Source organism: Glycine max, chromosome 10 (genome assembly GCF_000004515.6).
Source record: "Glycine max cultivar Williams 82 chromosome 10, Glycine_max_v4.0, whole genome shotgun sequence".
NCBI lineage: Eukaryota > Viridiplantae > Streptophyta > Magnoliopsida > Fabales > Fabaceae > Glycine > Glycine max.
In genome coordinates, this window is record NC_038246.2 from 48,404,506 (window position 1) to 48,432,111 (window position 27,606).

At 34.2% G+C, this 27,606-nt stretch overlaps 4 protein-coding genes, 1 long non-coding RNA gene and 4 other non-coding genes across 9 annotated transcripts; 6 read left to right on the top strand and 3 right to left on the bottom strand.

Annotated features, from left to right (window-relative positions):
* Positions 1-126: 126 nt before the first annotated feature.
* On the bottom strand, positions 127-2,114 carry LOC100306027 (LIM-type zinc finger-containing protein). Its single transcript, NM_001249532.2, has 5 exons — positions 1,833-2,114; positions 1,198-1,294; positions 879-925; positions 586-669; positions 127-469 (listed from the first exon to the last, which is right to left on the bottom strand). The coding sequence occupies exons 1-5, from the start codon at positions 1,968-1,970 to the stop codon at positions 296-298; spliced, it is 540 nt and encodes a 179-aa protein (NP_001236461.2). The 5' UTR covers positions 1,971-2,114; the 3' UTR covers positions 127-295.
* Positions 2,115-3,362: 1,248 nt separating this feature from the next.
* Positions 3,363-3,434, top strand: TRNAP-UGG (transfer RNA proline (anticodon UGG)). Its single transcript has one exon. It is a non-coding gene; the product is annotated as a tRNA-Pro (tRNA).
* A 4,800-nt stretch (positions 3,435-8,234) lies between these two features.
* Positions 8,235-8,306, top strand: TRNAP-UGG (transfer RNA proline (anticodon UGG)). The gene has a single exon. It is a non-coding gene; the product is annotated as a tRNA-Pro (tRNA).
* Positions 8,307-8,745: 439 nt separating this feature from the next.
* TRNAP-AGG (transfer RNA proline (anticodon AGG)) lies at positions 8,746-8,817 on the top strand. Its single transcript has one exon. It is a non-coding gene; the product is annotated as a tRNA-Pro (tRNA).
* Positions 8,818-10,328: 1,511 nt separating this feature from the next.
* TRNAP-UGG (transfer RNA proline (anticodon UGG)) lies at positions 10,329-10,400 on the top strand. The gene has a single exon. It is a non-coding gene; the product is annotated as a tRNA-Pro (tRNA).
* Positions 10,401-12,442: 2,042 nt separating this feature from the next.
* On the top strand, positions 12,443-14,290 carry LOC100800573 (octanoyltransferase LIP2, mitochondrial). The gene is made up of 3 exons (XM_003535637.5): positions 12,443-12,717; positions 12,966-13,172; positions 13,655-14,290. The coding sequence occupies exons 1-3, from the start codon at positions 12,715-12,717 to the stop codon at positions 14,144-14,146; spliced, it is 702 nt and encodes a 233-aa protein (XP_003535685.2). The 5' UTR covers positions 12,443-12,714; the 3' UTR covers positions 14,147-14,290.
* Positions 14,291-15,845: 1,555 nt separating this feature from the next.
* LOC121172909 (uncharacterized) lies at positions 15,846-18,292 on the top strand. The gene is made up of 2 exons (XR_005886747.1): positions 15,846-17,850; positions 17,942-18,292. It is a non-coding gene; the product is annotated as an uncharacterized lncRNA (long non-coding RNA).
* Positions 18,293-18,344: 52 nt separating this feature from the next.
* LOC112998156 (endo-1,4-beta-xylanase 5-like) lies at positions 18,345-19,805 on the bottom strand. The gene is made up of 3 exons (XM_041005957.1): positions 19,597-19,805; positions 19,289-19,455; positions 18,345-18,621 (listed from the first exon to the last, which is right to left on the bottom strand). The coding sequence occupies exons 1-3, from the start codon at positions 19,703-19,705 to the stop codon at positions 18,514-18,516; spliced, it is 384 nt and encodes a 127-aa protein (XP_040861891.1). The 5' UTR covers positions 19,706-19,805; the 3' UTR covers positions 18,345-18,513.
* A 2,865-nt stretch (positions 19,806-22,670) lies between these two features.
* On the bottom strand, positions 22,671-26,667 carry LOC100802367 (endo-1,4-beta-xylanase 5-like). The gene is made up of 7 exons (XM_003536527.5): positions 26,505-26,667; positions 26,381-26,427; positions 25,927-26,149; positions 25,624-25,790; positions 25,058-25,156; positions 23,639-24,430; positions 22,671-23,108 (listed from the first exon to the last, which is right to left on the bottom strand). The coding sequence occupies exons 1-7, from the start codon at positions 26,572-26,574 to the stop codon at positions 22,761-22,763; spliced, it is 1,746 nt and encodes a 581-aa protein (XP_003536575.1). The 5' UTR covers positions 26,575-26,667; the 3' UTR covers positions 22,671-22,760.
* Between the last annotated feature and the right edge of the window lie 939 nt (positions 26,668-27,606).

Below are 27,606 nucleotides of genomic sequence, written 5' to 3' on the forward strand. Positions count from 1 at the left end.
TTATATTTATATTGATTTAATTCGTATATTTTAATATTTAATTATAATTCTTTTTTTATTTATAAAAATTACAAATTGAGGATTAAGTGTGCACTAAATATTTATTTTATGAACTTAAAAAAATTCTTTGTTAAAATGAAACTGCTGAAAGCATTCTCAAGAATCAAAATGCGCACACACACACACAGCAAACTTTCTATCTCATCAATGCATGCATTTTACAAGGACAACACTATATATTATGCGTTGCTGACAATGGTGCATTATCCATGGTAGTAGTATACGACATTGCTAGCTAGCATTCATTCTCGAGCTGACTGTAATTCCCTTTCTCTTTGAAAAGTTGAATGTGATGGTGTTTGCAGTAGAGCTTTCCCTCGTGTGTGATAAAGTTTGATGAGCTTACAGTACAACCTCCATAGGTACACTTGAAGCAGCCCTTGTGGTAGGGTGTCCCATTAACCGTAACCTTTAATATATGCAACAACAACAATGATATACATATTAGTATCAATAATATTTAGAAGGATGGGGAATTAATAAAACAGTCGTCAATTGAAAAAGCTATAGTATTGTATTGGCTACCCTCTCAGTGGGATACACTGTCTTGTTGCAACACACACATTTGTCTCTGGTGCCCAAGAACACGTTTGCGAGGACCTTAGTATTCTGCTAAAATTATCCAGTTCCAGTTAGATGCCATTAAAATATTAAAGAGAGCAAATAGTGAAGAAAATGAAAACGGCTAACTTTGCATGACAAATGAGAGGCATAGTTGCTACACAACAGGTAAAAAATCTTGTTCAAATTTTAATGAACAAAAGACTAGAATCCAGAAGGGTGTCAATATATGGTAAGAAAAGCTACAGAAAAATCACCTCATTACCAGTGACCGGTTTCTCTGGTTTCTGAATTTTGGGTATTCCTGTGAAAACGAAAAATGTTACTCTACTCTAATTTTTGGAAAATATTGAATATGAGGGTGTATGGGTGGAAGAAGAGTTCTGAAATACAGAGAAAAATTAAAGGAAAAGGGAGAAACTCATAACTGTGATAAGTGATGTGGTAGGAAATGAACAGAGAGATATAAAGACAAATGGGGGTTGAAATGTGATGGAAGAGAAAGTAGATATATAGTAATAGTAGAACCTAATTTTCATGTGAGATTTGTGTTTCTAGTTTTTAAGTCAATTTTACCTTCAAAACTTTTGTCCAGGCTACCAGTTCGCTTGTAGAGTTGATCATAGTGAGGTCTGCAGTAGAGCACCCCCTCAAAAGAACAGTAGTTGCTAAGCTGTAAACAAAGTTACAACAAATTACAAAAAAATGTAGGATTAATTTGGTTAACTTCGAACACTTGTGATTACTGATAAATGTAATCGGTTGGCCATGAAAACCTGAATTGTTTTTAATTAACTTTAATTTAATTCAATCACATAATTGCATTTTGAAAGAATATTTATCAAGCCAATTCATTAAAGAAACTTCGAAAAAATTAACACAATAAAATTATGAGAATGGTAGTTTAGTTAATCATTCAATTGAGACATCTATTTGGGCTTTGGAAATTGGAATTGAGGGAAATGAAACAACTACAAATCATTTTTGTCAACAACTTAAGAAAATAAAATAAATATAACGCGTGAGTGCACCTGCATCCAAGTTTAGTTTTGTTAAGTTTGAAGAGTGGATAATAAAACTAAAACAAAGAGAATGACATGTATATATATAACTATACATAATGCATGCATGATCAATATCAAATGGGAAAATGTGGATTGCAATTTGTACATACACTATATATTATATATATTGGCATATAGTTTCTATACCTTAAGGGTATTACGGCAATGGTGGCATCGGAAGCAAGCCTTATGATAGACACGGCTATCTGCAGTTAACTTATCAACAAGATACACAGTTTTGGCACAAGCCATGCACTTTTGTGTGGTTCCTCCAAAACTGGCCATGGCTTCTTATATGACCAAACCCTGACAAGAAAGAGCAAGAGAGAAAGAGAGGGAGTAAAGTTGCACCCTTCTGCAAGGAATTCCTCTGCTGAAGTTTTTCCTTACCCTCCTTTGGTCTTCTCTCTCTCTCTCTTTGCCTCCTATGAAAAATGTGAATGAGAACAAGAGATAAAAAGATATCATAGGAGGGAAGGGGTGAAAAACAGAAAGAGAGAGTCGTGGACAGCAGTGAATTGCGGATGACCTTAAAGAGATTTATATATATGCTATATATGATGAGTTGTGAGTAAATTGTGGATCAGATGAACAAAGATTTTGTATAGAATATAACAGCGGTGATGAGTTGGCTACCCAACAATGTTATTGTCCGAATTCAAAATAATCTCATATCTCATACATCAAGTGATTTCTTTTTTCCACTTTGAAAAAAAAAAGAAATAATACCCTCTATTGAAGTGAGTTTGAATATTTTAGTATTTTTTAGGACGAATATTATGGTAAGTTAATATCTAGAAATAGTCTAAATTTAATTAAAGATGAATGCATGCTGTTAAGAGTTACTAATTAGGAATATTAGTTTGTGACAAATTAGCTCTATATATAGAGCACTTCCACGCTTTCATTATCTCTTTTACTCAATCAATTACAGAATGTATTTCTATGGTACTCCTCTTCTCTACTTTGAACTCTATGGTGTATGGCCTCACTATTTTGGTGTCATTTGTATTTCTCCTCAAACCATATTATCTCATATTTCTGATACATCCCTCTACATTTTATCCGCAACTTTAATCTACACACACGTGGACGCATTCAACCTGGTACTGATACCAGTTATCGTCAAAGTTAGCAGCAGAGTAGTCCAATGGTCATGAAACATGAGAACGTTAGATGAGAAGAATGATTATGTTCTTTTTCTTCAGTCCTGCTCAGAAAATTCACCAAATAAAATCCTATTGGATATGAATTTAGAGAAAAATATTGTCATTTGTTTGTTTATAGTTTTAGATAAAGATTTGATGATGCCATGATGGTAACAAACTGCACTTGTGTGTAAAAAGCTAAAAATAATTCGGAATGTCACTTATACATGTTAAAACGAAATTAGAAATAAGAATGCTACTACCATTTTAATGACAATGTGTGCGAAAAATAAGAGGTACACAAAAACGATGTTTCAACTTTGGTTTTTCCTTCAGTACATGTTATGGATAACATATTTTGGTACATGTTGTCAAATGACCAATATCTTAGTGACAAGTGTACTGTGATGTCATAGAGTAGTTATGATCTATTAATTACCTTTCAGCAACTTTATACAATAATTTATCCAAAATTTCACCAGTGAATTTCATAGGATGATAATTAGAAAACACCAAAAGTATAGCAGTAGGGCATTTGGTCTAGTGGTATGATTCTCGCTTTGGGTGCGAGAGGTCCCGAGTTCGATTCTCGGAATGCCCCTTTTTTATTCATATTTATCAGCGCATTTGTTATTTCAAGTTTGTTTTGTTATTGAAAGATTGAATATGTCAAAGACCTACTCTGCATTATTATCAGCCAGAAAGGAATTGCAGTTCCATTTCTTCCACCAAAGACCTGCTCTGCATTATTAACAGGAGACGATGTGAATCAAGTATCTTAATGATGATTTACAACACTCAGATTTAAATACGTCATAACCCATATATCAACTCAAATGCTGTCTGGATTTTATGTAACTCTGCCAAAATAGGAAAAGAAAAATTAGTATGACAGCAAGTCACCAATAAAATGGATTTCAGCCCCCTTCACTTATGAAACAACATTAAAAGTACAAGTAATATTGTTTCAGGTTGTAGTAAAAAAGAGATTGCCACTATTCTTTAGGGGGTGCCATGTGGTAAAAGTCAGATGTATAGATGTAAATTGAGTAGGTGATGCAATTGATTGGCAACCGGCTACAATTTAATGTGTTTTCATGGTTGGTAACCTTATCTCATGCAAGACTGAGAAGTATTATTGCCAGATAAAGTATTGTTATCAAATCAAATATAAAAGCCAAATATCAAGTCATGACTCACGCCTCATGCAAACTCTTATGGCAAAACATTACTTCAGAAGTTACAATTTTTCATATATTCAGTTAGCCTTGTATCTCTCTTCCAATCCAGTTTCTCACAGGAGAACAAAGCATATAAAAGTCGGTTGCCGTTATATTAGAGAAAAAAAATCCTATCTCACATCAAGATTTCATTTGCTTGCTCGAAGGATCAACTTGCTATAACATATTCTAAACCTTTCCAGAAACGATGTTTCAACTTCATAATTCATCCAAAATTTCTCCAGTCAATTTAGTAGTCTAATAATTAGCAAACAACAAAAATTACATAGCAGGGCATTTGGTCTAGTGGTATGATTCTCACTTAAGGTGCGAGAGGTCCCAAGTTCAATTCTTTTCACATATTTATCTGTAACAGTATTGTCCTCAAGTCCTCATGTGTGTTTTGTCATTGACTGGCACAAAGACAAGCACTGCATTCTCAGTCAGAATAGAATACTTGTGGTTGCCTTTTTTCCACCAAAAGAACAGGAGAAGATGTGAATCACAGTCTTAACAATCTGGCTGTAATTAGCTTTCACAGTTGATCACCAAGACAGCTTGCCACGAGGCACTTAGAAGTTTCTTTGATTTCCCATCTCTCCACAAGTTTTAAAGCATCAGTCAAAACACTGAGATTGTGGTATGTGAATATGTGATCTTTAAGTCTAAGTATGCCATTTGAACTTTACATTCTACAATGAAGTGGTATGGCTAATTCAACAATGTTCTCTCAAACTAAATAAGCAAGGATGTTGAGATAGTGGTATGTGAATATGTGATCTTTAAGTCTAAGTATGTTCATGATGCCTGGCACCTCAAAAATATCAAATTCTTAAAAACAAATATTATTCATATCCCTTACACATGTAGCATTAGCAAGTATCTCATTTTATATTTTACAACACTTAGATGTAATATGTGATTACCTACATATCAAATCACATGGTGTTTGATTTGATGTAAACCAGTCAGAGAAGGAAAGAAAAAATAGTATGACACCAACAGAAGTTACTTCATTTAGCTTGCTTCAGTCTGCAATGCAACATACAAACAGATACACATTGCAAAACTTCATTTCTATGATTTAAAATGTTTAATAAGCCAATCAACAGCTGTATCAATGTTAGTTTGTTTACTTAAAAAACAATAAGCATCAGAGGCTGAATGAAAATGCATTAATTGGGATGAATGATGGGATACATTAACAATTTAACAGTTTTGGCTGGGAGTTTTTCAGTACTAAGTGACAATTTGCCACTGAAAATGTAATAAAATAATATGTTACAAGTCAAAGTTGGTCTAAAAATATAAAACCAGAGGGTTAAAGAAGCTAAGTCTTTGATACCTTGACTAGAAAAACAAGTTAATCTTGATTGACAATTGCCTATCCAGGTAAGAAAATCTAGGCATCTGGTCACTCATGTAATCTTACTGTCTGAAGCCAATGTGGCATGCATAAAATTTTTTAACAGAAAGCTAAACATAGATTTCCCTTAGCCTTCTTCTCCCTCTCAATGTGGGCATTTGGTCTGGTGGTATGATTCTCGCTTTGGGTGCGAGAGGTCCCGAGTTCAATTCTCAGAATGCCCCTATCTTTTCATTTTTATCTGTGCCTGTATTATTTCTATGTGTGTTTGTCATTGACTAGGCATGCACAAAGACATGCACTTCAATCTCAGCCCCTATTTTTTTTTCATTTTTATCTGCACCTGTGTTATTCTCATGTTGTGTTTGTCATTGACTAGGCACAATGACATGTACTTCATTCTCAGCCAGAAATAAATAGTTGCAGTTGTGTTTTTCCACCAAAAGAATAGGAAAAGATGTAAATTAGTCTTAACAATTTGGCTGTATTAGCTTTCACTATGATCATCAAGACAACATTGTAAGAGGCACTTAAAAGTTACTTAGATTTCTGTTTCTCTCCACTAGTTTGCAAGCATCAGTCACAACACTGAGGTTGTGGTATGTGATCTTATGTCTCAACTACACCATTTGAACTCTTCATTCTACAATAAAGTAAGATTGCTAAATTCACTGTTATTTCAGATTGAATAAGGAGGTTGTGAGTTGTCCTTTCAATGAGGCCTAGCACCCTAAAGTATCAATCTTAACAAAATGTTATGCGCACACATTGCACAATTATTTATTCGTGTCCATCTTATTTTATAATATACAACACTCAGATGTGATATGTGATAACCTACGTATCAAATCACATGGTGTGTCTGATTTTATGTAAGCTAGTCAGAAAAATAAAAGAAAAACTAGTATATAATGCAACATACAAACAGATTCATATTGCAAAGCTAGTATATAATGCAACATACAAACAGATTCATATAATGCAACATACATGGTGTGTCTGATTTTACTTCAATCAGTTTGCTTTAGTCTCTAATGCAACATACAAACAGATTCATATTGCAAAGCTTCAGTTCTTTGACTTAAAATGTTGTATAAGCCAATCAACAACTGTATCAATGTTGGTGGAGTTCTTTTAAGAGATCATGAAGCAACAAACTGTTGGGGAATTCGAGGGGAGTAAACACCGGATAGATTTACACCGGTGGACCACGAGCCACCGCATAAGGGAACTTGACACTACACTTCAACCCAAAACCTTAAGACTCAGGTTTATGGGTCTTCTCCTCACTTGTATGGTGCTCAACTTTTCCACTTTTGTCTGATGTGCGATTTCACCTCACACTTGTAACCCAACAATCACCCCTTCAAGTGTGAGTCTTTTTCACATGGTAGCCTCCCCCTCGAGCGGAAGTCATCCACGAGTATAGCCCATCACCGTCATCTTACTCGTCTGAGCCGGTCACCAAGTCGAACCATCGGCTCTGATACCAGTTGTTGGGGAATTCGAGGAGAGTAAACACTGGATAGATTTACACCGGTGGACCATGAGTCACCGCATAAGGGAACTTGACACCACCCTTCAACTCAAAACCTTAAGACTCAGGTTTATGGATTTCTCCTCAATTATATGGTGCTCAAGTTCTCCAACAGTGATTAATTTCATCCCCTTAACTTATGAAAAAGAAACAACCTTAAAAGTAGAAGTAATATTTCAAATTGTGAAAAGGAGAATGCTACTACCATTTTAAGATGTGATGTGGTAAAAGTCAGATATATAAATTGTTGGACATTTTAGTGTAATTGATCTCTTTATTATGTTAAAATAAGAATGCAAACTTGTTTTAATGTAATAACGAGATGTTCGATTTAAGCAAATTTTGAAAAGTACATGGAAGTGACTTTCAGGAAAAGGCAGTTTTTAAAAAAGATAAAACTTCCATCAACCGTAAAAAGCCACCTGTTCTTTGATCATAAATAATCATTCTGATTCAGAAAGCATAACGGGTAACAAAACATACAAGACCAAAACAAAACTCTTGCAGTATAATCTTCTGATTTTATCCGATTGAACAATTTTGATTGAACCCCGAAATTTGATTCAATCTGAAAGTGTTATACACGACTTCAGATTTATCCAATATTATCTCGATTTTTAAATTAACCAACATAAATTAGAAGCGAATTTTTAACTTCAGAGTTTACATACCTTAATAATAATTTCACCAAATTGATTTATAAGTTTTTAATATAATTAGCAAACAATTTTTTTTTTGCTTAATAAAGCATTTGGTCTAATCATATGGATTTGATTCTTGATTGGGTTGGGAAAGGTTCCAAGTTCAGTCTGGGAATGCCCACTATTTTCATGATTTGGATTCTGACAAACGTGACTTGTTAATCGGAGTAGTTAAGTACCAACAACCATAGAGTTTTATTTATCAATTTTAGCCTTTGGAATCTCTGGAAGCTGTCAAGCTTGGCATAGTTTGTTTACTTAAAAAACAATAAGCATCAGAGGCTGCCTGTGAGTGTGTTGGGATGAATGATATGATAATAATGTGTTGTAAGTCATAATTGATCTAACAACCCAATAAAAAAAAGTCATAGTTGATCTAATAACAATATAAAACCAGGTTAAAAAGTAAACTCTCTTTGATACCTTGACTAGAAAAATAAGTTATCTTGACTGACAATTGCCTATCCAGGTAAGCAAATATGCTCATTACTGTAGAACTGAAGACAATGTGGCATGCATAAACAATTTTAATAGAAAACTAGAGACAGATTTAACTTAGCCCTTCGCCTCTCAATGTGGGCATTTGGTCTAGTGGTATGATTCTCGCTTTGGGTGCGAGAGGTCCCGAGTTCGATTCTCGGAATGCCCCTTTTTTAACATAATTATATGTGCCTGTGTGTTCTCATGTGTGTTTTTCCATTGACTAGTCATAAAGAGATGCACTGCATACTCAGCAAGCTATGGTGTCATTCTAGGTGTTGTGAATGAGAGAAAATACTAAAAAAGGATCAATGAAAAACCTAATTTTTTAATTCTTTTATTAAAGGATAATATCTTTAGTTATCGGACTTGGGTGCAGCTCAATACGCAAAAAAAAAAGTACCCATTTTTTTTTGCCTAGTAATTACCTTTCTGTCCAAGTCAACTACAGTTATTCTCTTTTAATTTCTTGTTTCTATAGTAGACGCGCAGGACACTTCTATTGTCTGCTGGCTGTTCATTTGCTTACCTAACACAAGGTGGCATGCATAAACAATTTTAACAGAAAAATAGAGATAGATTTAACCTAGCCCTTTGCCTCTCATTGTGGGCATTTGGTCTAGTGGTATGATTCTCGCTTAGGGTGCGAGAGGTCCCGAGTTCAATTCTCGGAATGCCCCTATTTATTTGTAAACAGTATTGTCCTCATGTGTGTTTTTTCATGACTGGCACAAAGACTAGCACTACATTCTCAGGCAGAATAGATTTAATAGAATACCTGTGCTTGCCTTTTTTCCACCAACAGAACAGGAGAAGATGTGAATCACGGTCTTAACAGTCTGGCTGTAATTAACCTTCACAGTTGAGAACCAAGACAGCTTGCCAGGCACTTAGCCAGTTGCTTTGATTTCCCATCTCTCCACAAGTTTGCAATGCAAGCATCAGCAACTCTGAGACTGGGGTATGTCATCTTAAGTCTTAGTATGCCATTGGAACTCTACATTTTACAATGAAGTAATATTGCTAAATCAACTATGTTTTTTCAAACTAAATAAGGAAGGAGGTTGTGAATTGTTGTCCATGATTCCTGGCACCCAAAAATATCAAATCCTTAAAAACAATTATCATTCAAATCCATAACACATGTAGCATTAGTGAGTATCTTATTTTATACTTTACAACACTTAGATGTAATATGTGATTACCTACATATCAAATCATATGGTGTTTGATTTTATGTAAACCAGTCAGAGAAGGAAAGAAAAAATCGTATGACACCAACAGAAGTTACTTCATTCAGCTTGGTTCAGTTTGCAATGCAACATACAAACAGATACACATTTCAAAATTTCATTTCTTTGATTTAAAGTGTTTTATAAGCCAATCAACAACTGTATCAATGTTGGTGGACAGCTAGTGGATTTCAGACCCCTGCAACATTGGTAATGTTTCAACTAGTAGAAAAAAGGAGAATGCTACCAATTTACTGATATCATGTGGTACAAGTCAGATGAGAAATTTTTTAACTTCAGAGTCTACCTTAAAATAATTTCACCACAGAAATTTATTAGTTGTGAATATAATTGGAAAATACAAAATTTCCATGTAAGGCTTTTGGTTTGAATGATTCTCACTTGGTGTGTGAGAGGTCCCAATTTCAGTCATGGAATGCCCTATATTTTGTGGATTTGGAATCCTACAAGCTTGATTTGACTTGTGAATGTTGTACTTAAATACCAACTATCATCATGTATTACTTAAAAAACAATAAGCATCAGAGGCTGAATGAGAATGGATTGGGATGAATGAGATGGGATACATTAACACTTTTGTATGGAAATTTTTTAGTACCAAGTGACAGCTTGCTACTGAAAATGTAATATAATAATGTGTTGTAAGTCATAGTTGATCTAACAACCCAATAAAAAAGTCGTAGTTGATCTAACAGTCCAATAAAAAAAGTCATAGTTGATCTTAAAATATAAAACCAGGGGTAAATAAGTAAACTCTCTTTGATACCTTGACTAGAAAAATAAGTTATCTTGGCTGACTATTGCCTGTCCAGGTAAGCAAATCTGCTCATTTGTAATTCTGTATGCAATCTTACTGTAAACTTAAGACAGTGTGGCATGCATAAACAATTTTAACAAAAAAATAGACATAGATTTGACTTAGCCCTCTGCCTCAATGTGGGCATTTGGTCTAGTGGTATGATTCTCGCTTTGGGTGCGAGAGGTCTCGAGTTCGATTCTCGGAATGCCCCTATTTTTTAAATAATTATCTGTGCCTGTATTGTTCTCATCTGTGTTTTGGCGTTGACCAGTCATAAAGAGATGCACTGCATACTCAGCCAGAAAAGAATACTTGCAGTTACCTTAATTTCTTCCACCAAAAGTGCAAATGTGAATCATAGTCTTAACAATCTGATTGTATTAGACTAAATGGTTGAGCACCAGATTCCCATAAGGCACTTAGAAGTTGCTTTGTTTTCTGTATCATTCCCCTAGTTTGAAAGCATCTGTCGCAACTCTGAGATTGTAGTATGTGATCTTAAGTTTCAAATACACGATTTTAGTAGTGTCTTCTATCATGAAGTGATTTTGATTAATCAACTGTTATTTCAAATTGAACAAGGAAGAATTTGTGCATTGTTAGTGCCTGTTGTTTAATCAACTGTAATTTCAAATTGAACAAGGAAAGGAGTTTGTCACAAGTTCAATCTCAGAATGCTTTTTTTTTATTCTTTGAAGATTTGGAAGCTGACAAGCTTGACTTGGTGAAGTTAAATACCAAAAAGCATCAGGTTTAATTTCTAAAATTTAGCCTTTTGAAGCTCTGGAAACTGACAAGCTTGACATGGTTTGTTTAGTTAAATAATAATAAGCATCAGAGGCTGCATGTGAATCCGTTGCGAAGAATGAAGTGATACATCATCAGTTTTGTCTGGAAATTTTTCAGTGCAGAGTTAGCCAGCCTCTGAAAATGTAATACAATAATTTGTAAATTATGATTGATCTCATTATCAAAAAAAATATATGATTGATCTTAAATTATAAAACTAGAGACAATGTTACAGTCCAGTACTAAAGTAAAAAGCTAGGTAAAGAAATTCCCTTGAGAGAGGTGCCCACATTTTAGTGTGTGATATGCCTCCAATATGATTGTTTGTGACGGAGAAAAAGAGAGTGGTAAATGAGTAAACTCCCTTTGGTACCTTGACTGACAATTACCTATCCAGGTAAGCAAATCTGGTCATTTGTGTGCAATCTTACTATAGAACTGAAGAGAATTAAACAATTTTAACAAATAAACATAGAATTGACTTTGCCCTTGTTGTCTCAATGTGGGCATTTGGTCTAGTGGTATGATTCTCGCTTAGGGTGTTAGAGGTCCTGAGTTCAATTTTCGAAATGCCCCCATTTTTACACATATTTATATGTGCCTGTATTGCTCTCGTGTGTTTTGTAATTGGCAGTTGGCACAAAGACAAGCACTGCATTCTCAGGCAGAATAGAATACTTGTGCTTGGCATTGAAATAATTTGGTTGGGACTGTAAAAGAAAAAAAAAGAAATAATTTGGTTGGTTATTACACTGTAATTATTTAATATTCATAGTTGACCAATGGGCCCTTTTCCAGGCAATAGAATTGGTTTTTACTAGCAATACTGTCAATTAATATTGCCGCGAGTATTGCTACTAAAAATGCTGATAATTTCTGGCATTTAAAAGAGCTTTTGCCGACATTCTTATAATGGTCGGTAATATGTTACCGACCCTGAAAACAACCATTCATTATTTGGTTGCCTTAACTTTTAGTGGCAAATTTTATTGCCATTAAAAGGCAAAATAACCGCCACCAAAAATCACTTTTGGTGTAGTGCACAAGACGCTTAGCCGTTGCTTTGATTTCCTCATCTTTCCAAGAGATCTTGTAATATGAAAAATTAAAATTGTATTTCCAAATTTGTAAAAATTGCATTATCACCGGAAGTGTCATGTATGAGTTAATGAAAAAAATTAACAGTAAAACTAATTGTTGCAATTTTTTCAAATTCAAAAATATAATTTTATTTTTTATCTCTTAAAGATCAAATTTAAGCACAAAATGAACTAAATATTTTTCACATCCTCTATAGTTGAGTCTAGAGTTTAGAAAATGTTTGAAGTTCCCGTATCTAAAACATACCCTTTATTGGAATGTATAGAGTGCAATAATTTTTCACCTCTATTATTATTATTATGTCCATCATTGAACTCCCCCTTAAAAAACATCTTTTGAACTTGAATAAGACCATTTTTTTTTTTAAAAAAAAAGACTTTTTTAGAAGACTTGTCTGATTGAACCAATTATACAGTTGTTGTTGGCCCACCAAAAAAGAACCCAACCTCACCCAAGGCGTTCCATGCGTGCGAGAGGGATCAGAACGAGTTTGAGACAGTTATCTCAAGTTCGAATCTTTGGAAAAATTTCTAAACTCGGACAGATATTTTCACTTGAGTGAACCGTTTGAGAAATAAAATTACGGTATCTGAGAAATCACAGAGCTATGGTTGCAGTTCTACTTCTCAATCCTTATGGTAAATATCTTTTTTCTTTTTTTCTCCTTCGGTTTTCTTTCTTCCGTGATTGCTGCATGTTGAGTGAATGAGAATCGATTTCCGAGTACCCATAGAAGCATTTCTTTGCACATTTGATGGGTTCAAACTGGAATTTCAATTTAGTCACTGTTGCCTAGCCCCTGTTTGTGATAATGCTTAACTCTCTTTCTCACTCTCTTAGCATAAGAATAAGTTATGTATTCAATTAATAATGTCTTTGTGAACAGGGAATGAAGGGTTTGCGAAGCCTTGAGGTCTGGAAACTAGGAGTTGTCAACTCTTTGGATGCATTGAAACTGCAGGAAAAACTGGCCTTGGATAGAAAACTTCATAGGAGATGTGATACTATTCTTCTGTCTTTGCAACACCCCCCTACATACACTGTTGGCAAAAGGCAAACTGTTCACAATTTGTTAATCCCCCAATCCGAGTTTGTTACATGGAGGAATTTATGATGGCATGGCGCTGATGTGAAAGCCAAGAGTTGGGCTAATTCTTTCCCTGAGGATGCAACTTGGGAGTTCCTGTATGATTTGCAATTACGTTTTCCAGATTTTCAACCTTGAGGACAAGGTTGTTTTTGAGGGGGACCATATGTTACATGGAGGAATTTATGATGGCATGGTGCTGACGTGAAAGCCAAGTTGACAATTCTGTTATTTCTGTTATTCAGTTGTTTGAAGGTTGTTAAGAATCAGTTTCATTAATTAGCAAATTGTATATGATTTCTCTAAATTGAGCAAGTATAAAAGCTCAATTCTACTGTGTAATCAAGGATCCAATTTTCATAAATACAATTGTTACTGATTCAACCATTTCTCTATCTCTATTTTCTATTCTCTATTTTACTTCAACCAGAGACTCGAAGCCTGTTCTTCATTCTCAGGCGACCTGTTGAAGGTTTCTGGCATCAGAGTTGGACAAAATTGGAGCTGAACTTCACTACATGCGAAGGGGAGGAGACATTACATTTCATGGTCCCTACCAGGCCATTTTGCATCCTATCATATCGCTCCGCACCATGGGACTCGATGCTCGATGTTTTGTGGAGAAGATTGAGTTAACCATGATTGAACTGGCTGCTACATACTGTGTGAAAGCTTGTCCTGGACAAAGTGGTGAGACTGGGGTATGGATTGGAGAAAGGAAGATAGGTGCGATTGGTGTTCGGATATCAAGTGGAATCACTTCTCATGGGATGGCATTTAACATTGATCCTGATTTGAGCTACTTTAAGCACATTGTTCCCTGTGGAATTGCAGATATAGAAGTAACATCTTTGAGAAGGGAGACAGATTCTGTTCTTCCTGAGGAAGAAATAATACAGGAGCAGTTGATTTCATGTTTTGCAAGAATCTTCAGTTATAGGGACCTAATCTGGAAGGAGGATGCTTCAATATTTTTTTGATAAAGAAACTGAATGAGATTAAGCTATTTTAGCTAGCAGATAATTGTATAACATTTGTTTTTTTTTTCTTTCTTTCGTTCTTTGAGAAATCTTGCATGATAGTACATAAATGGGTTAAATCCTGTGCATTCTGCATTTGTTTGTTTTATTTTATTTTTTCTGATTTTTTGTGATAGACTGATAGTTGATAATGATCAACCTAATTCAATAGATTGATTCCAAGATTTAAATAATATGTTGTGTGTTGAATGATAAAAACACATTACTCAACTTCATATATTTGATTGTTTGTGACTTGAAAAGTAGATAGAAATTTAATTTGGGTGTAGTGACGATGAAAAAATGCATCTTTATAATATTAAGATGTTGATTCCCTCATCCTCACACTCATCCTATCTGGATTTTGGAGCCACTTTCACTAACGAGTACTGCACATGTTAAATAGTATTAGTGAGTACTTGGTAGGTAGGTAGTGTGTTGTGATGCTAACATGAGTTGGAACTTGGAAGTGGTCTTCGTGACCGTGTGTGCTAATAGCTAAATAATTATTGCTGTGGCATATTTATTCCTATTAAGATCGGGTGTGGAAAATCAGATCAGAGATTGAGACTATACTTCATATGTTGGGGGATTGTTGTGATGATGAATCTGTTTGGTTGGCTGTTGAGGCTTCAAACTTCAATTAAATTTCTTTTCCAATCAGAACAAGTTTACCTCTGTCACGTGACCAAACAAATAGCAATGCAAAGAGCATAATAACCATAAGGAGAATTACGGAGTTTCCGATAACAACTAAGACAACAAGCTCGTGAATCAAAGTCACTTGCATAAGCAATCAAGTGAATGACAACTTGCCAAAATTAGCCAACATAAGCAAGACAATCAACCATGTAGAAAGGTGCTTTTGCATTCAAGGGAAGCTGCTTCAGAACATTATTGATGAACCAATTTGATTAAACTATCCGATAAATCTATAAGTAAAACATTTTGTTAAGGCTGCTAGTGCAAATTCTATTTTATTCTTGCTGACATGACCATATGTTTCTCTCGGCAGACAGAATATTTGAAGCCGCATTCTCACATGCAAATTTGATTCTAAACGAGTAAGACACTTTGATTTAAAAACCTCCCTTATTAAAAGCAAATTTTTATTCCAGACCACATCCTCTATTAAACTATCTGCCCGAGACCTCAAAACTGTATCAAATACCATATAAAAAAAGGTTGCATACTTTAATGGAGCAAATCTTGCTATTTATAGAAAAGCTATGTTTTCTGTGTATAAATATCTTTCATAAACATGATGTGTATATAAGTATAATTATTTCGTTATTGAGTTGAATACAATTATAGAATTGCACGTAAACTAACCAGTTACAAGTAGGAATATAATGAACTCGGTGTAGTGTTTATGTTTTTTTTATTGACAAATATTAGTTTGTTTACTTAGAATGTTAGTTTTATTAGCAAAAGAGATCCGAGTCATGACCTTTTTCCGCTATAGTGTTTATGTTGTGCACGTGGAGTGGAAAATGATGCTTCCCTGGGAGGAAGAAGTTTCATGCTCCTGGAAAGTAATCTTACCCAGCTAAGTTTAGCTGTGCCTGTCACACAGAAATATAATAATGAAAGGTAATATGGTCAAGAATGTCCATAAAATGAGGAAAGGAAACCCATTAGATATTATGTGATTAGTCACATGATATAATATTAGCATGTGATGGAAAGATTGTCGAAAATGTCAGAAAAGTATGGGATTTGATTAAGGATCACATGATAAGCTCCTTCCATTCCATGTTCCTACCCCACAACACAACAAAAGATGTGGCAGGTTAACTAATCCATGCATCATCCTTCTCCTTCCTCTTCAATTCCCTAAATCTGAATCTTTTACACAGCTATTGAGTATTCATTGGCTGAAAAAACCTTAAATACGTTCATTTTTCATCCTTTTAAAATAGTGCAAGCTACCTAAACCTCTTTGTTCTCCATTGTCCATCATAGTCTTCACTCTTCAACCACCAACAAACAATTAATAAAGGTTACTACTTACTACACTTCAGATACACCACTGTACTTCCCTTCTTCTATCTTAGGCACAAACTACAACATAAAAAAACCTAGCAACTTTCCTATGGGATAGTTCCAAGCACCAGAACTCCATTCTTTTACTATCTTCAATTGTTGATTCCACAAGACCCTGCCATGAGAACCACTCAACGTGCTTTGGTGGGTCTATTTGTCTTGATTCTCACACACTTCATCATTTGCTCAATAGTTCCAAAGATTAGTGAGACCAGAATTAATCTGATAGGTAGGTGCCCGTCACGGAAGCTGCTAGGTTGTGTGTCCTCCTTCTCTGCAAGTTTAGATAAATTGAAAATAGCTTATGAGCCTCCTCAGAGATCAGTAAATACAAGTTTAAGGAAGAATCCTCCAAGCAACTCAAACCCAACCCATAACAAGTGACTTTGATTTCATTTGTGTGTTAGATCTCAATTGGAAGGAGGAATTAATTAAGTCTAATCATCCCTTTCTACATTTTTGCAGTCGGTCAAGCTAACTGTTGGATAGGTAGGAAATCTGGTTTTGCAATCAAGATCACATATTTTTACTTAGCTGTTAGGACTTTGTTGAATTTTATTTTAGTTTTGGACCACAGAAAGAGTTCTTAGTTGATGTAGTAGGAACTTTATGTAGCATTGTTTTGTACTTATGTTTTAATAGATCACTGGTCGGTAGAAGGTTTCTGACAAAAGAGTACATTTTTGGTTTAGAGATTACTGAAAAGAAAAGTGTTCATTAGTTTCTTTATGGCAATATTAGAATTTTTACCTTTTCCTCATGGATCTATCTAACATTAAAAGGTACTCCCACCAATCTTTATATGATGTTCTGACTTCAGAGTACTGATACTGACAACCATCCTTCAACAATCTGATCATGCAAATGGCCCACTCTAGCTTTTTGAGATTTTTCTCACTTGATCTACCCTTGCCCTTGGCTGCAGTATAACATCAGATCAGATGACCGGAATATTTTTCTGAAGTTGAGGAAATACCTGACTAGGTTGTGGATCCACACTTGCTTGTGAACCAAATTGGAAGTCCAGTTGTAGCAAGAAGATCAAGACCTGACCTCATATAAGCAAGATTTGGCTGGCCACTAGCGAAATGGCCTTGCAACCCTATTGCTGCTGACATTTCAGAAACTCCTGGAAATGACAGAATCTCCTGAAGTTTCTTTATATATTTGGCTGGGCTGGAAGCCTCATCCCCACTATACTCAATGGTGTTAAACTCATTCAGGAGCAACTTCGGCTCTTGATCAAGCTCGTAAGCCGTTGCATATGCTGCTGCAGAGGCATTTTCACCGAATTTGTCCTCGTAAAAGTGGAAGTGGAGATTCTCATTCATCACATCCCATGCAATCAGTTCTCCTTTGTATCTTGAAACCACAGATTTCATTCTTTCAGCTGCGGCTTCTCCTAATTTCTCAGGTCATAGGGTCTTAACCCATTCCGGCTGAAGTTTTGGATTGTCCCAGAAAATGTTATGGCCTCTCACAGAAATGTCATTCTCTTTGGTAAATTTCAGCATGGCATCTGCGATAGTGTAGTTTTCCTCGCCTTGCTTTTTCTCCGTACTATACCACTTCATCTCATTGGTGAAGGTTGTGAATTTGAACCTTGAGACAAATGTTAGGTAATCTTCTATGCTATTTGCTAATTTCTACTGCTACTGCTATAAGAATATACTGATAAACCTTTTCCTTGCTTTATTTCATTCATTCAAGGGGAAAACAAGAATATAACAAAATGGAAATATCACTAACAGAATTTGTGAAATTATCCTATTAGTTATAACAAACTCCCGACAAGATAATAGCAAGGCAAAGCTGGTCTGATTGTGGGCCTATGGCTGCTATCTGCACCCCTCTCTCTGTGTGGTATTGCTATCAACAAACCAACTCTGGCAGTCTTTGTTTGTGAGGATATGATGGTTCGTTCCACATCCAAATGGGAAGTTCAACTTTAATGGTTTGGATATGATGGTTCAGTTATCTGGAATCTCACGGTCCTCTTACGTACATGCATGTTATAGATCAAGACTCGTTTATATATAAAAAAATAATCCTTTTACAATTTACTACTGATTTTGTCTATGCAGTTTGGTCTGCTATTGCCTTCATCCTCGTAATCATCATATTCTTGAGTTGACTAACAATTGGTGAATTTCATTTTAGCAGTACTACAAAAATAAGTACAATGATTCTTTCCTGATGTAAAGCACTGGGGTCTATGTGAAAGTGATATAAGAAGCATTTTCATGTAAATTTCAATATATGTAAGGGTGGTAGGATTTGCATTAGCTTACCCTCTCAATGCTGGCATCTTGTAGAGATCTCCACTGCTTTTTAGAGAATGGTTGTAAGGAGATATTGTCAGCCCATATTTCCACAGTGGAATTCTTGCTCTGCAATGTTGAAAAAAATTTAGTTGACAAAACAGGTATCTAAATACACACACAAAATGAAAGGATCTCACACAATTCTCAAGCACGTATAATTCCTTTAATTTTACATGAATTTGATAGCCATACAAAAAATTGCATGCTCTTGAATCAGAACTAACTAACATCCTAGTTTGCTTATTTAGAATAATAATGTTTTGTAAACCCCCTAGTACGAAAGCTCGATTCCTACGGATCAAAAAAAGAATAAAAATGTTTTGTGGACACCAAATGCAAGTCTACGCCATGAAAGAGATAGACACAAAATAGCGATGAGTGATAATGTGATAGGTGATATGAGGTCACACAAAGAGAGAATAAAAAGTAAAGGTATTAAATTAGAGCTTTCACTGTGGATGTGTCCATGCATCATTTTTGTCAAAATAAATCTGAATGACTACACATTAAGTGACAAGAGTGATAACAGAGGCCCTGTAACTCTATGCATGAGTTTAATTTTGAAGATATATGCAAAATAAGACAAGATGAAAAGCATAAACTTTACAACTCCATTCCTTGAAAGAAAAATGTGTAAGCTTAAATATACTTTTATTTCATAAAAGATATCACGGTGTTTATTTTAGTCTCTATAAAAAATTTCTGGAAGGTATAAATCTAGAATGTATTTCACCTTAAAGAGAATTTCAACAGGACTTGAGAAGGTTGCAACTATGCCGCCTTTTAGAAGGGTCCAACATCCATGCTTTGCTATCACTTGGCCACCTCGTACCATTTCACTTCCATTTGTTTTAAACATAACTGATACAGTGTCACTTCCTTCACTAACCTGAAACCAAGCTGAATATGGGGAAGGGAGAAAAATAAATCATTCAAAATGTTTCTGAAAAGTAACAGCCAAAGTGGCAACATTCCTCAAATGAATGCTAGTGAAAGAGATGTGATACTGATTTAACTCAACAGTGGAGAATGTGAAGTTACGAGAACAGGTATATAACGTTCCATTCTTAAGTTGGACCTTCTGAGAGAAACTATCCAATGGCTGTGTTCTGTTGTTGGCAACAATGAATCTATTGCCTTCCTTCGACATTGGTTCCTTGATTGCTCCTTTTCCGAATACTGTCCAACCCTCTATGTTGTGATCAAATCCTGGATTTACAATTATGCCTCCTCCATACTGTGCTCTCTCAGGCTCTGCCAAGCACTGCTTGTTTTCAAGGCAATGGCAACACAAGTAAGTTTGTCTATTAGTCTATTAATTGATGACAGAAACTAACACATCCATATTTAGTTATAAAATAAAATTATTATGTACTATGGAATTTGAGAAGAAGCTAAGCATGGAAAACATTTTGCAACTTAGAAAGAATACTCTGGTGGACTTTCCAGGTTAGTATATAAAAACTATTAGTGAGAAAGTGTTAATTATTGCCTTTGTATTAGCAGAACAATCATAAGACAAAGAATGGACGCCAAGCCCTGCACACATGTTAAGAAGATACATACATTCGTTAGAAATGCTATAAGTGAATACTTAGATGGCATTGAAAGAGAGAGAGAGGGAAGGTACAGATAGGAACCTGAGATCAGTAAAAGGTAAGTGGTAATGAACAACAAGTTTCAGTCTTCTGCAGCAGCCTTCATCTTTTCACTGATCAAACAAGTCTTTACACACTAAATTTCATGTTAGTAATGGGGGTATATATGGACGCTGGAAATCATCAAATATCAAGAACTTCTTCTAGTATTATAAAAAAAACAAAAAACTTTTCTTACAAAATGCACCTTCACGGGTGGTAATAATTAACTAAAGATAAGTAAATTACATGTGAGCATGAAAATCACCTTAAATTCTAATTAGGAAAAAAATTATATATAGAGGCGTACCAACTGTGAAAATTCTTAATTAATATGAGAAATAAGAATTATAAATTTAGACCATACAAATACAAATATACATGAATGATCAAAATTAAAAGTTGATAAATGATTACATTACTACTTAAAAAGTCATATATTTCAAACGGTGATTAAATGAAGATGTAAATTTTACAACATCAATGCATATATAGATATTAAACTCTGTATAAATATACATATGATGATGTATTTAAATTTGTTTTGGTGTTATGTAAAAATGTATTATTTCTGCGCAATTTATGCCATAAAAAGGCTATTTAACTGTGTAAGTCTGAATGTATTCAAAGGAGTTTATAACGGTTGGTCTACATTTAGTAGTCATGCATGCCGAAGTAAAAACTGAACTGGCAATCCAATCTCAATGACAGTTCATCAAGACACAAAATACCAAACATTACAACTCAAGCAAAAGGCTAAATTATCTAGACGAAACGTTAAACAACTCAGGTCATTTTTATTTTTTATTATTGATGCACTAAAACTCAAGTCAGTTTATTAGATAATTGAGGGCTTGTTTGGGGTTATTTTTAGTTTTGAGTTTCGAAATTTTAAAAAATAACAACTAATTTTTAGTTTTAGTTTCAAAAAAAAAAAATAGTAACAATGTCGGTGGTGACGATGACAGTGTCGGTGACATTGATGGTGGTGGTAGTAACAATGTCGGCGGTGATGGTGCTGTCAATGGAGTCGATAGTGACAGTGACGGTGGTGTTGGTGTTATGGTAATGGTGGTTGCGACAATATTGACAGTGGTTATGGTAGCGGTGATAGTGATGATGATAATGACAATAACAGTGATAGTGACACTAATAGTGGTGAAGGTGGTAGCAATGCTGGTGACAATGATGATAGTGGTGGCAATGTCCGTGACAACGATGATGATGATAGTGATAATAACGGTGGTGGAATTAGTAGTGGTGCCTGTGATAAAGACAATGGTAGTGATGACGATAGTCACAATGGCAACAAAAAATGTCATTATCAAACTTGAGAAATGAGTTTTTTAAACTAAAAATCAAATTCACAACTTTTCATTGATTTTGAAAATGTGTAAAAATATTTCGAAAATGAGTTAAAAATCATTTCAATTCCATTTTCGCCAAACACTTTTTGTTTTAAAAATTACATTTAAAATCCAAAAACCAAAAACCCCCCAGCACTCCAACCAGGCCTTCTTGTTAGTTTCAGTTTTTTTATATATAATAAGTTTTATAGCATTTATTATAATTTTTTACACCCTAAATATTTTTTTTAATTTTTATCACATCAATCATATTATTTTTTTCCCTTTTTTATCTTTATTTGTTACAAAAAAATTTATTATAAAAATATAACCTGACAAGTGTTTATAGAAATCAGGGTCGGTCTATTTTTTATACTCATTCTAAAACAGTTTATCAAAATTAAAAATTTTATTTGTGATCTATTATGTCACAAGATAGATGAATTATTTCTTTGCTTTAAATGATTTTTACAGATTATTATCATTAATAATAATTTTTAGAATATTATTAATTATTTATGTTATTGTTATTTTAAATAAATTTGATTTTAAACAGATTAATAATGAGTTTTACAAAAAAAAATCAAGATGAATAATATTTCAATAATTATTATGAATGCGTATTTTTTTTCTCATGACACCAAAGATTGATCACAGGATCAACCTTGAGAATTATCATGTAATAGAAAAATTTCAATTTTTTATTGTTTTGTTTTATGTTCATATATTTCTCTTTATATTTTGCAATCCACCTAAACAAAAACAAGTCTTCAAGATATAAAAATTGCTAAAATTGTAATATTATATAAAAATTTAATACATATTGATTAAATAAGATATCTGGTATCCTTTAAATATGGGACCCTGGGCGCGCCCACCTTGATCGTGTTGATTCTTCTTTTTGTCCATATGGTTTGGTCCATTAAACTAGAAAAGGGACTCGGCCCATTAAGAAAATGGATGTCTTAAGTTAGACCTTTGGCATCTTAACCTACTTTATTATTTATAGGAACATGCTAACTATTATTGTGATTAACTAACTAAAATACATTTATCAAAATCATATGTATATATGTCTTATGTTGGAGTGTGAGGAAGATCATTTATAGTTGTAGGATTTGGAAAACAAGAATAATCAACCATGATGCTGCAAGCCATTTTATTACAAATCTTTCAAATTTACACATGCAATGAGTGCTTTAACAGAATTAAGTATAACATTTTATGCCCGCATTTTCACGTGAATGGTTTCCAGTGAAAAATCTTTCTTTACACATAGATTCAGAGTTATAGGGGAGTGGATTAGAGGATGTGTAACAGTTACATCATAATCTCCATGGTGCAGTGAAATATCTACAATTCCTCTGTTATCTGCTGTGGCAATATTAGGCCCAGTTCCCCACTCCTGAATCAGCTTGTCCACAACGTCTCCAGCTGGAGTGTTTTTGAAAGTTTCATCGGCTAGAGTCGTGGCGTTGAAACCAGCTTGAGCTGGACCAGAAAACATTATAATCCCTTCAACAGCAGGATGAGAGTATGCCTCTCTTAGTATCTCTTCCAGGTACTCTGCCTACTCAAGAAACAAGAATAAGAGAAGAAGTAAGGAAATGCAGTTAGTCACATGATGTATTGATATTTCTCTCTTTTTTTCTAATTGATAAAAAAGACAAAATGGGTGTCTTTTGCATTAAGGGGCCTTCTAGAAGAACTTGTGAAAATAATTTGATGAGTTTAATTTCTTTATACTTTAATTTCTTTATACTTCAAGTGAAAAGATTTTTATACCGTGAACTAACCAGAAATCATCCAATAATTTTTAAGATAATTATTATAAAAGTATCATACATCATAATTTGAGATTGCAAACAGCATAAACAACGTTTACACAGCTTGTACATTCTAATTTGATACATATAAGATCTTTGGCTTATTTTCATGAAGTTTTTGATAGAGTTTAGCAAAATAAACTAATAGTACTAAACAAATTTACAACATGACTTATTGTGTAATGTAATAAGCTGAAGTTTCTGTTGTAAGTTAAAACTAAATGTTCACGAAGGAGAAGTTTATTAGAATATTTTTCTGAAGTTGAGGAAATACCTGACTAGGTTGTGGATCCACACTTGCTTCTGTGAGCCAAATTGGAAGTCCAGTTGTAGCAAGAAGATCAAGACCTGACCTCATATAAGCAAGATTTGGCTGGCCACTAGCGAAATGGCCTTGCAACCCTATTGCTGCTGACATTCCAGAAACTCCTGGAAATGACAGAATCTCCTGAAGTTTTTTTATATATTTGGCTGGGCTGGAAGCCTCATCCCCACTATACTCAATGGTGTTAAACTCATTCAGGAACAACTTCGGCTCTTGATCAAGCTCGTAAGCCGTTGCATATGCTGCTGCAGAGGCATTTTCACCGAATTTGTCCTCGTAAAAGTGGAAGTGGAGATTCTCATTCATCACATCCCATGCAATCAGTTCTCCTTTGTATCTTGAAACCACAGATTTCATTCTTTCAGCTGCTGCTTCTCCTAATTTCTCAGGTGATAGATTCTTAACCCATTCCGGCTGAAGTTTTGGATTGTCCCAGAAAATGTTATGGCCTCTCACAGAAATGCCATTCTCTTTGGTAAATTTCAGCATGGCATCTGCGATAGTGTAGTTTTCCTCGCCTTGCTTTTTCTCCGTACTATACCACTTCATCTCATTGGTGAAGGTTGTGAATTTGAACCTTGAGACAAACCAACTCTGGTAGTCTTTGTTTGTGAGGATATGATGGTTCATTCCACATCCAAATGGGAAGTTTAACTTTATTGGTCTGGTGATGACTTTAGCTCCTATCAATGCTGTTTCGTTTACATGACTTATTTGGAATCTCACCTTCCTCTTACGTACCTGCATATTGTAGATCAAGACTCGTTATTTGTTTTTCCTTTTACGATTTAGGCTAACATACTTTTTGATCCTCATCTTTTTTTTTTTTTTGTTTCAATTTGGTTTCTAAGTATATAAAGTTCTACTTTAGTCAAATGTCTTTATTTGACAAAGTTGGATTTTCTTTCAATTTATCACACTAACTTGATCATCTTGATTTCACTTGATAGATTCTGAGAGATGTTGTGTCAGAGCGTTTGTCAAGTCAACCAAGGTTCACACCCTAGTAAATTGACAGAAGAATTAATTTGCCCTACCATAGATACTTTAAGGATCAAAATGCAACTTTTAAAATTTAAGAAACCAAAGTGAAACTAAAAAATAAGATGAGGAAAAAAATGTATTTTAGCCTACAATTTACTACTGATTTTGTCTATGAAATTTGGTCTGGTATTGCTTTCATCCTCTTAATGACCACATGCTTGGCTAACAATTAATTGGTGAATTTCATTTTAGTAGTGGTACAAAAATAAATGCAATGATTTTTCCCCTGATTTAAACCACTGGGATATATGTGAAAGTGAAGAAGCATGGGCTTTCATGTAAATTCCAACATCTGTAAGGGGTCTAGGACTTGCATTAGCTTACCCTCTCAATGCTGGCGTCTTGTAGAGATCTCCACTGCTTTTTATTGAATGGTTGTAAGGAGATATTATCAGCCCATATTTCCGCGTTTGAATTCTTGCTCTGCATGGTTGGAATAAATTTTAGCTAACAAAACAGATTTCTAAATACACACAAAATAGGATCTCACGCAATTCTACACCACGTATAATTCCTTTTAAGTATTAACATTTATATGCATTTTATACCCACAAAAAATAAAATTGCATGCTCTTGAATGGGAACTTCTTAGTATTATATTTTGCTTATTTAAAATAATTAAATAAATATTTGAATGCAACACAGAATTTCACTTTCACTTTTCAGTATTTACACATGAAGCAGCTAGTTAGTAAGTATATATTAACAGCTAACCCATCTTATACTTGAGTTGAATTTTTAGGCAATATGCAAAATAAGACAAGATGAAAGGCATAAACTTTACAACTGTTTTCCTTGAAACAAAAATAGGTAGGTTTAAGTTAGTTCCTGTAAAAAAAAATCTTGTTGCTGAAAAAATAGCTGGTATAAATGCAGAGAATGTATTTCACCTCAAAAAGAATTTCAACAGGGCTTGAAAAGTTAGCAGCTATGCCGCCTTTTAGAAGGGTCCAGCATCCATGCTTTGCTATCACTTGGCCACCTCGTACCATTTTGCTTCCTTTTGTTTTAAACATAACTGACACAGTGTCACTTCCTTCACTAACCTGAAGCCAAGCTGAATTGTGGAGAAGGGAGGAAAAATAATCACTCAAAAATGTTTCAGAAAAACAATGACCAACATGGAACATTCATCAAATGAATGCTAGTGAAAGAGATGTCATATAACTCAACAATAGAGAAAATGAAGTTACCAGAAAAGGTGTATAGCATTCCTTTCTTAAGTTGGACCTTCTGAGAGAAACTATCCAATGGATGTGTTCTGTTGTGAGCAACAATGAATCTATTGCCTCCATTCGATATTCGCTCCTTGATTGCTCCTTTTCCAAATACTGTCCAACCCTCTATGTTGTGATCAAATCCTGGATTTACTATAATGCCTCCTCCATACTGTGCTCTCCGAGGTTCTGCCAAACACTGGTTGTTTTCAAAGCAATGGCAACACCAGTAAGTTTGTGTATTAACTGCTGACAGAAACTACCACATACCCATATTTAGTCTGGTTTAAGTTATAACTTAAGAAAATTAAAATCATATGTAGTCTAAAATAAAAATAACATGGAAAACATTTTGTAACTTAGAAAGAATGAGTGGATTTTCCATGTTATAGTATATGAAACTATTGGTGAGAGGGAGTGTTATTATTGCCTTTGTGGTAGCAGAATGATCATAAGACAAAGAATGGACGCCAAGCCCTGCACCACGTGTTAGGAAGATATATTAGAAATGCTATAGGCACTGAAAGAGAGGAAGGGAAGGAACAGATAGAAACCTGAGATCAGTGAAAGGTAAGAGGTAATGAACAATAACAGTAAGTTGCAGCCTTCTGCAGCAACCTTCATCTTTTTACTAATCAAACAAACAAGTCCTTACACACTAAACATCATATTAGTACCAGGGTATATATTGTCGCTGGAAATCATCTCAAGTACGAAAAACTTCTTCCCCTAGTATTTAGAAAGAAAGAAAAAACAAGAAAATAAAAATAAGTGCATTACGTGTGAGCCTGGAAATCGCCTCATATGTATATAAATTTGTTTTAATGCTATTTAATGATGCATTATTTCTATTTTTAATATTTATTCCATGGAGAAAAAAAAAGAAGCAAAAATGCATCTAAAGGAGTTTGTAACGGCTGGTCTACATTTACAGTAGTCAGTCCAAAGTAACAAACTGAAACTGAAAAAACCGCCAATCCAATCTCATGCCTAAGACTAGATTAGCTTTAAGCATTAAAAATTAAGTTTATTACATAAATGTCATATTTACTTTTTACGTTTTTCATGATCTTTTATATAGTTATATATTATTCACTATTTCACCATATAATTTTTATAATATTATTTCTCTTTTCTTTTTATTACATTAATCATCTTATTATATACTTGTTTCTTCTTTTTTTATCTTTTTTTTTATTTGGTAAATAATTTGTTGCAAAAAAAAAATTATATAAATATATTTCACAGTGTATAAAGATGCGGAACTGGAAAACAGGGAGGGACCAGCAAAAAGAAAGCAAAGATTAGTAGTAGAGGACAAGTGGCGGTGAACAACAAATTGCAGCCCTTCTGCAACAAGCCAACAACCTTGTCACTTCACCAATCAAACGAGCCTTCATTTATTTATTAATGGTAAATGAAATAACCCTTATCTTAATTTTATGATCAGTAAATATGTAAAATGAAAATACAATATAATGAGACAGTGAAATAATTAAATAATAAAAAGAGTAAATTAGTAATTTAATTCTTCGGATGTCTTGAAATTACATATAAGTTCTCTGCAATGTTAATGTTTGCAGCAACAAATACACATATGATATTTTTCAAATAATTAAAAAAATAGAGTTTTAATTTAAAATAAGTTTATATCTC